At 41.1% G+C, this 10000-nt stretch overlaps 1 protein-coding gene across 2 annotated transcripts in view; it reads left to right on the top strand.

The window, feature by feature from the left end:
• The window catches only part of LOC308684372 (calcium-independent phospholipase A2-gamma), a 53185-nt gene extending 43300 nt beyond the window's left edge, over positions 1-9885 (top strand). The window contains exons 10-11 of one of the 2 annotated variants that reach the window (XM_081355551.1): positions 5504-5699; positions 9052-9885. In XM_081355551.1, the coding sequence (XP_081211677.1) occupies positions 5504-5699; positions 9052-9305 (450 nt within the window). In that variant the 3' untranslated portion in view covers positions 9306-9885. The remainder of the gene's footprint in view (positions 1-5503; positions 5700-9051) is intronic. The other variant, XM_081355550.1, reaches the window with a different exon arrangement.
• Positions 9886-10000: the final 115 nt, after the last annotated feature.

Here is a 10000-nt window from a genome sequence, read left to right as displayed (position 1 = left end):
AATCTGCAATTGGATTCACCGCAGAAATCCGCCAGTACCACTGGAATTAAAAACATTATTACAAGCTTACCATTTTGAATCGAGCTACGGCAAGCAGAGAGTTCTGGGTATGTACTTGCTCAAACATGTGTTTTGGATCATTTTAACCCAAAAAAAGTTACGGACTGCAGCTTTAAATCAAGATACTTGAGGAGAACCATGACTGAGGATATTAGGCCTGTTTTCTGAACACATGCATCATCATGAAGAGAGTTTGTGGTTGACAGAGTGTCAGTGTGACTCGACGGGTCAGGAGAGGTCATTACGCCTCATTATCCAATTACTCCTCCATGACCTCTGACCTCTGCAGTCACAGGCTTCAAATGAGCTGATAAAGAATGTGAGAGAAAGAGAAGAGAGACTGAATTGAGACATTATTCTGTAAGCAAGTCTTCATATCTTCAGTCCTTTTGCTGCTTCTCCAGTAAATGTGTCTTGATGTAAGAATGTTGAGATATTAGTGCTGGAAAACGAGACAGAAGCACAGAAGAGCGTCATGTTTTCAGTGTGTGTCTGATATAAACACACAGATGCTGAAATCCTCTCTGTTTGATGAGACACACACACACACACACACACTCTTGAGCAACTCTTAATGAATAAAGAATGATCTGTCCTTGGTCAGAGAAACTGAGAACAGTCGCTCGGACCTCTAACGAGAACGACTACTCTTTATCTTGATGAATGAAATCACAGTTAGGTGTTTCGAGGAAGTTCATGTTGAGATTAAATGAAGTCAAATGTGTTTTATTTATCAGAATGGCCCCCAATATCTCTCGACCTCTTTGACCTTTGACCCTGCCGTGTTTGGCTGCTTGATGTTGCCGTTTAAGAGAGAGTGACATTAGCAGGCCGCGTGACCTTTGACCTGCCAGACACTTTTGACTTTTACTGTGAAGTAGATGATCGCTGTGAACCTCAGAAGTGTTACATGAATATAGAGACTGAGAGCGATGGGATATAAAACAAGAAAACGGAAAAAAAATCAGGATTTGATTGGATAATGAATGTTGCGGTGTGATATCATTGGCTAATATTAATTTCCCCGCCCACACGGTCTTGATTACATCAGCAGAAAAGAACAGTCGTTTGAATGGAGTCAGGAGTTTCTGCTGTGATTTAGGACAGTCAAAAGTACAGAATATGTGCAGAGTAATAAATGCAGAAATATGTTGAATTTTTTCCCACGTTTAATTTAATTCCTGTGTAAAATTTTCTGGATTCCTTAATTGAATTTTAATAATCAAAAAGCATGTCTAATGAATAGGAGTTAAGCATTTGATTATTTATTTAAAATTACAATAATCTTTCAGAATAAGCCTTTCGGAAATCCTGTTTTGTCTGTTTTATTTTTTTTAGATTTAATTAAAATGTATTATCAAAAACGGTGGTAATCAAACAAAGTCATAAAACATTAACAATTGAATAATCCTTTAAATGTAATCAAATGAAAATGTAACTATTCCTTTTATCTTTTGACAAACAAAGTGCTGCACAACAGAGGTTTACTGTTAAAATGAATATTCTTTAAAATGCAAAGTTTGAACCATTATTAATCCTGTAAAGCCTGACATGTGAAATAGTAAATTGTAATGTAAATCAATGAGATATTTAGAACACTATAGCAGATACTTACATAAAATTAAGTTAAACTTTATTGTCCTTAAAGGCAATTCTTTGTATAGACAGCAGTAGGAGCAGTAGTATACACATACACATATTAACAACACAACACAACACATCAATCACCTTGAATTACAAAAAATCATTTAAAAACTTAATTGCCGCCGGTATGAAAGAATTTCTATATCTATTTGATTTACACAAGGGGAGTCTAAATCTCCGCCCTGAAGGAAGGAGTTGAAATTCAGCACACAATGGATGAGTAACATCAGAAAGCACTACCCGGCCCTTCCTAATTGTCCTGCACTCATAAATCTGTGAGATAGTCCTTAAATCGGTCCCCACTATCTTACTGCACATTGTCACAATGCTTGTCAGCTTCCTCCTGTTCTTTAAATTAAGGTTACCATACCAGCAGACGATGGAAAAACTTAAAATGGCTTCAATGAAGCATGTATAAAACATTTTCATAAAAGAAACATCCATGTTAAAAAGTCGAAGTTTCCTTAAAAAATACATACGCTGAAGAGCTTTTCCTCTAATTATATCGGTGTTTTCCTCAAATTGTAGTTTATCGTCAATTATAGTCCCTAAATATTTATATTGTTTGACTACTTCTACCTGCTGTCCCTTTATGATAGAAGGCAACACAGGTGCAGAGCTCTTCTTACGGAAGTCAATAAGCATCTCTTTTGTTTTTGAAGCATTAATATTTAAAAATGAATCATCACACCATTGAATAAAATTATCGATCACTGGCCCAATATCTGGCTCAGACTCAGTGAGAAGAGACACAATCACAGAGTCGTCCGCAAATTTAACAATGTGTCTCCCATTAAAAGCACTACGACAATCATCGGTGTATAAAGAAAACAAAAGAGGAGACAAAACGCAACCTTGTGGCGTACCCGTGGAGGACATCAAAATATTCGACACCACTCCATTGACCCGTACTCTTTGGGATCTATTAGTTAAAAAATCCACCAACCAGCACACAGTATTTAGATCTAGTTTAAAAGTATCAATCAATTTCTTTGCCAAAATGTGAGGCTGAACACAATTAAAAGCAGAAGAAAAATCTATAAAAAGCAAACGTGCATGACTTTTCTTGCCTTCTAAATGTCCTAAAATCATATTCAACAAGGTACAAGTGGCATCATCAACTCCTCTACCAGATCTATATGCAAACTGCATAGGATCAAGTGCTGACTGTGTTAGGGTTAAAATCTCCTTCCTTACTATTTTTTCAAAAGATTTCATAATCAAGGAGGTTAATGCAACAGGCCTGTAGTCTTTAAGTGAAGAAGAATTTCTTTTTTTCGCAATTGGTACCACAATGGCATCTTTCCATAAACGAGGGACCTTAGAAAATTTTAATGATTCATTAAAAATAAATGAATAAATCCCTGAAAGCTGCTCTGCACAGTTTTTCAACAACCTACCACCAATGTGGTCAGGGCCTGGACTCTTTCTAACCTTGACCTGACTAAAACAGCTACGTACATCAGCCTCATTAATTTTAATTTTAACAGGAGTGTTCTGAGTCACAGAATTTCCCCTATATTCAGACAATTCTCTTGAAAAATCATGATTGTCAAAACGTACATAAAACGAATTAAAAGCATCTGCTAATTCATAATCAGATTTCCCTCCAAAACTAATACATTTTCTCTTCTGTTTAGTTCCGATAATAGACTTCACTCCGTCCCAAGCTACATGAGACTTTCCATTTGTAAACATAGTTTCTATCTTTTCCTTGTACCGCAATTTTGCCAATTTCACCTCATTTCTAACTTGTTTATTGGCCTCTTTGTACCGAATACTATCGCCTTGTTTAAAATAAATATTCCTTAAGTTAATAGAATTTTTAACTTGTTTAGTAATCCAAGGCTTATTGTTTGGAAAAACTATACATGCTTTTTTATGAATTACCAAGTCTTCACAAAATTCAATATAGCTAGTCACAGTTTCAGTAAGATCGTCTAAGTCAGTACATTCGGATTTGAACAAGTCCCAATCAGTACATTCAAAGCATCCCATCAACTCTTGAATTGAGTCTTCAGACCAAACAGGAACTAATTTCTTCTCTGTTTTTTCCCTTTTTAAAACAGGTTTATAAGTAGGGGCTAAATAAACAACATGATGGTCAGACTTGCCCAAAGGGGCTCTTAATGACGACTTATATGCCCCCTTAATAGACCCATAACAAAGATCCAAACATTTTCCATATCTGGTAGGACAGTCCACATATTGTTCAAAATGTATAAGTGATGTCTTCATTTTACAATGATTAAAATCTCCCATCACAATATTAGGTGCATCAGGGGAGATGCTTTGAAGCCGGTGTACCACTTTACATAAAATATCCGAGGCATTTTCCACATTAGCCTTTGGGTGGATGTATACAACAGAAATAAATATTTGTGGAAACTCCCGGGGCAAGTAGAAGGGGCGGAGTGAAATCGACAACAGTTCAATATCGGGAGTACACACAGATTCTCTCAAAATCACAGACCTGCACCAACGCTGGTTAACGTAGATGCATACCCCTCCACCCAAGGATTTTCCCGTTACAGCGGCATCCCTGTCCAACCGCACTGGAACACCGAAGCCATCGATTTCCAAATCAGAGTCTAAGTCATGTTCTTTAAGCCAAGTCTCAGTCAGGGAAATAACACATGCATTTCTATAATCAGAGAGAAACCGGACATTTGCTTGTAATTCGTCCAGTTTATTCCTGAGAGACTGGCAGTTGGCCAGGATTATTGAAGGGAGTGGAATGCGGTTCAATCGCTGTTTACGTAATCTCTGCCGCAATCCCCCTTTCTTCCCCCGTTTCCTCACCTTCTGTCCTGCAGTCTTTTCTGTACGCACACTGGGAAACTCACTCCTTAAGATTTCTGCAGGCCAGTCGAGGATTTGATCCAACACGCCGTAGTCAGAAGCACGGAACTGCACAAGGAAGTCATGACTGTATTGAAGCCGCTCCCCACGCTGTCCTCTCGCAAAATAGCCGAGGAATAAGCAAATAATCAGCAGGTTCACAAACGTGCGATATATCATCATGATAGTTCAGTATACACAATCCAATCCAAAAAGGACGAACAAGCAAACAAACAAACAAACGTGTTACTACTTTGACGCTACTGCTTCCACAGGTCGCCACAGTGCAGCGCCCCAAAGAAGACACAAGAAATGCATATAAATATTAATATCTGCCAATGTCTTAGTAAGATTATATTTAAATGCTTAGTTTATGATCAAAGCTCTGTAGTTTTAAAACGTATAATGCAATGCAATATAATGATTGAGAGATGAACAAATAAACCTTCCTGGTGTATGATAATCAAGTAAACCTGCTTCAGTTCAGCTGAAATATTACTAACAATATTAAAGTAGTTATTATGTTTACTTGATAAAATCAGTGCAGATTTGACAGCAGAAAAAGACACAAGAAGCTTGAGCTGAAGTTTGTACAATTATACTGAAAGACTCTTACTTGAGTCTAAACGATCAATCAGACACAGAAGGACTGGAGGAGACTGACAGGTTTATCAGATCATGAAAATCTAATATGATACAGTATCTTTATAGGGTTAATGGTAACACTTTACAAGGTTTATTAGTTAACATTAGAGCTAACAATGAGGAATGAGTATTTTTTACAGTATCTATTAATCTTTGTTAATGTTAGTTAAGACAAATACAGCTGTTCATTGTTTGTTCATGTCAGTTCACAGTGCATTAACTAATGCTAACTAATGAAACTTATTGTAAAGTGTTTCCTGGTTAATGAACGTGATCCAGAAAGCGGATGTTTGACAGTGTTGAGTGTCTGCAGGACGGTGGGATGCTGGTCAACAACCCCACGGCTCTGGCCATCCACGAGTGTCAGTGTCTGTGGCCGGACGTCCCGCTGCAGTGTGTGGTGTCTCTGGGAACCGGTCGCTTCGAGAGCGCCGGCAGCAACAGCGTCTCCTTCACCAGCCTGAAGACCAAGCTCAGCAACGTCATCAGCAGCGCCACCAACACCGAAGGTTACTCCACTGTTACTCATCCACTAATCTGACCCATAACTACACCAACACGAGGGTTACTCCACTGTTACTCATCCACTAATCTGACTCATAACTACACCAACACCGAGGGTTACTCCACTGTTACTCATCCACTAATCTGACTCATAACTACACCAACACCGAGGGTTACTCCACTGTTACTCATACACTAATCTGACCCATAACTACACCAACACCGAGGGTTACTCCACTGTTACTCATCCACTAATCTGACTCATAACTACACACACACCGAGGGTTACTCCACTGTTACTCATCCACTAATCTGACTCATAACTACACACACACCGAGGGTTACTCCACTGTTACTCATCCACTAATCTGACTCATAACTACACACACACCGAGGGTTACTCCACTGTTACTCATCCACTAATCTGACTCATAACTACACCAACACTGAGGGTTACTCCACTGTTACTCATCCACTAATCTGACCCATAACTACACCAACACCGAGGGTTACTCCACTGTTACTCATCCACTAATCTGACCCATAACTACACCAACACCGAGGGTTACTCCACTGTTACTCATCCACTAATCTGATCCATAACTACACCAACACCGAGGGTTACTCCACTGTCACTCATCCACTAATCTGACTCATAACTACACCAACACCGAGGGTTACTCCACTGTTACTTATCCACTAATCTGACTCATAACTACACCAACACCGAGGGTTACTCCACTGTTACTCATCCACTAATCTGACCCATAACTACACCAACACCGAGGGTTACTCAACTGTTACTCATCCACTAATCTGACCCATAACTATACACACACCGAGGGTTACTCCACTGTTACTCATCCACTAATCTGACCCATAACTATAAACACACCGAGGGTTACACCACTGTTACTCATCCACTAATCTGACCCATAACTACACCAACACAGAGGGTTACTCCACTGTTACTGATCCACTAATCTTACTCATAACTACACCAACACCGAGGGTTACTCCACTGTTACTCATCCACTAATCTGACCCATAACTACACACACACAGAGGGTACTCCACTGTTACTCATCCACTAATCTGATCCATAACTACACCAACACTGAGGGTTACTCCACTGTCACTCATCCACTAATCTGACCCATAACTACACCAACACCGAGGGTTACTCCACTGTTACTCATCCACTAATCTGATCCATAACTACACCAACACCGAGGGTTACTCCACTGTTACACATCCACTAATCTGACCCATAACTACACACACACCGAGGGTTACTCCACTGTTACACATCCGCTAGTCTGACCCATAACTACACCAACATGAGGGTTACTCCACTGTTACTCATTTTCTGGGTCACGAAAGAGGTTAATGCTTTTACATACCTCGTGAAATTAGTGTAAGAGGTAGAACACTTCCTGTGTGGACCGGTTTATGGTGAAGCCGTTTATGACCTTACTCCGATAAAAGAAAACTGGTTTCTTTGTTACACGGTCACGTGCGTTGTCAGCTTATTAAGCATATGTTTTTATATAAACACTAACAAAAAACAATACAAGTTTTATGGCTGGATGATTCTAACATTGATATAAAGGCCAATTTTTACTACTGCGTCAAACTCATGCCGTAGCTATGCCGTAGGCTGTGTAGCGCGCGTACCCTTCGGCGTACCCTGACGTGCACCTCTCCAAAGATGTAACAACGCGTCAACTCTACGCGGACGCAAGCGCTGTGATTGGTCTGCTAGGACCGCTCCCTCGGGTTTCACACGCTCCCTCTGCATGTGTAATTGCGCGTCAACGCGGACAACGACGCAGAAGTATAAATGAAAACCAACGCGTTGCCTACAGCGTAGAGGCTCCGGCGTAGGTCCGACGCAGAAGTATAAATCAGCCTTAAGTGATCACCTGGATGCAGACCTATATTTATATAAAGCGCTCACAGGCCTCGAAATCAGGCTCATATAAATGTCAGGAAACAAGATTCCTGGCTGCATGTCAATATTCTCGGATCACTGGATCTTAGGTAAGTTGTAAGGAACACTATATCGAGTCCAACCTTTAGTTTAAACTGATAATCGGGTGTTTTACTGGCGTCGTCTCAGTTTCTCCTATTACCTCCAGTCACTCAGCAGCTCTTCTGCAACTCAGTCCGGCTGAGGGAGTGTGTTCCCGCGGGAAGGTGACGGCAATGCATAACCTCTATAGGTTGTCACATGACATGTCAGATGATTGACAGCTGTCACTCTGATGCACATAACCCATAGCTCTCTCTGCTGAGTCTCGCAGTAGTGTAGTGTTCATACTGCAGCGCTCGAGATTAAACACGATCACACAGGTTATTAATAACTCCCAGATTAACTCCCTTCCTCCCCGTGCATCTGATCACACATGCGCATATAATAACTCATGCTCTCAGTTCAGCCCCATCTCTCTTATCTGATGAGACGTGCAGAAATTTTGGTGGAAACACTTTTAAATATAATATTTATATAATAGTTTTCTTTTAAAATTCACACACGTGCATAAAATCTTAAAATGCATGCACTTAATTGAGACAAATAATTACTGTATCTAATATGAAAAGTCATTTATCATGTGGGAAAAAAACATTTTTATTACTGATATACGATCCAGCAGATTCCCATGAAATTATGATTTTGTTCTGGAATGCAATATTGCTATTTTTACAAAAAGTTAAATTTGCAACTTAGCTGTAGAGAAACAGATGTAGATTTAGTCATTTATAATGTGTAAAGAGCAGCATAAAGCACAGTGCGGATGCTATTAACAACACTGAAGTGAACCGAATCAGATTCATCCTTTAGTGAATCTCTCTCTCTCTCTCTCTCTCTCTCTCTCTCAAATTCAAATTCAAATTCAAAGGGGCTTTATTGGCATGAAAGTTTTTGAAACAATGTTGCCAAAGCATATACAAAATATACAAATAAAATATATACGTAATATATAAAAACATAATAAAACAGTTATATGAAAAAAAAAAAAAAAAAACATATAGCAATGTTCTTATATAGTAATGACTTTACTATATATAAGTTATGAAACTTAACACAATGTTTGGATATATTTGTGTGTCGGTCACTCACTGCCCCTCAGGTTGTGGCATGTTTGTACATATTGGGCAGCAAGATAAGTTCTGTCTCCTTCTCCCAGGAGAAAGTTTAATTTAGAAATTTCATTCAGGTCTTTGAAGTTTGGGATTATATGGTTAAATTTGTTAAAGTAAAGGTTCCTTGTGTTTTTGAACGCTTCACATTGTAGTCTCATTGTCTCTCTCTCTCTCTCTCTCTCTCTCTCTCTCCCTCCCTCCCTCCCTCAGAAGTGCACACTATGCTGGACGCTCTGCTCCCGCCGAACACGTACTTCCGCCTGAACCCGTTCCTGAGCGAGGACGTGTCTCTGGACGAGAGCCGGAGCGAGAAGCTGTCTCAGATGCAGAGCGAGGCGCAGGAGTATCTGGAGAGGAACCAGGAGAAGCTGAGGCGAGCCGTGAGCGAGCTGACCCGAGAGAAGACACCCGTGCAGAGGCTGAGGGAACGACTGAGGCTCACAGCGCTCCTGTACGGGCTATAGGACACACACACACACACACACACACGAGCTGACCCGAGAGAAGACACCCGTGCAGAGGCTGAGGGAACGACTGAGGCTCACAGCGCTCCTGTACGGGCTATAGGACACACACACACACACACACACACACACACACACACACACACACATACACGAGCTGACCCGAGAGAAGACACTCGTGCAGAGGCTGAGGGAACGACTGAGGCTCACAGCGCTCCTGTATGGGCTATAGGACACACACACACACACACACGAGCTGACCCGAGAGAAGACACCCGTGCAGAGGCTGAGGGAACGACTGAGGCTCACAGCGCTCCTGTACGGGCTATAGGACACACACACACACACACACACACACACACACACACACACACACACGAGCTGACCCGAGAGAAGACACCCGTGCAGAGGCTGAGGGAACGACTGAGGCTCACAGCGCTCCTGTACGGGCTATAGGACACACACACACACACACACACGAGCTGACCCGAGAGAAGACACCCGTGCAGAGACTGAGGGAACGACTGAGGCTCACAGCGCTCCTGTACGGGCTATAGGACACACACACACACACACACATACACGAGCTGACCCGAGAGAAGACACCCGTGCAGAGACTGAGGGAACGACTGAGGCTCACAGCGCTCCTGTATGGGCTATAGGACACACACACACACACACACACACACACACGA

This window comes from Scardinius erythrophthalmus (assembly GCF_964197995.2).
Source record: "Scardinius erythrophthalmus genome assembly, chromosome: 24".
Lineage (NCBI taxonomy): Eukaryota > Metazoa > Chordata > Actinopteri > Cypriniformes > Leuciscidae > Scardinius > Scardinius erythrophthalmus.
The sequence above is the reverse complement of the archived record's forward strand: the minus strand, read 5'-3'. Positions and strand labels throughout refer to the sequence as shown.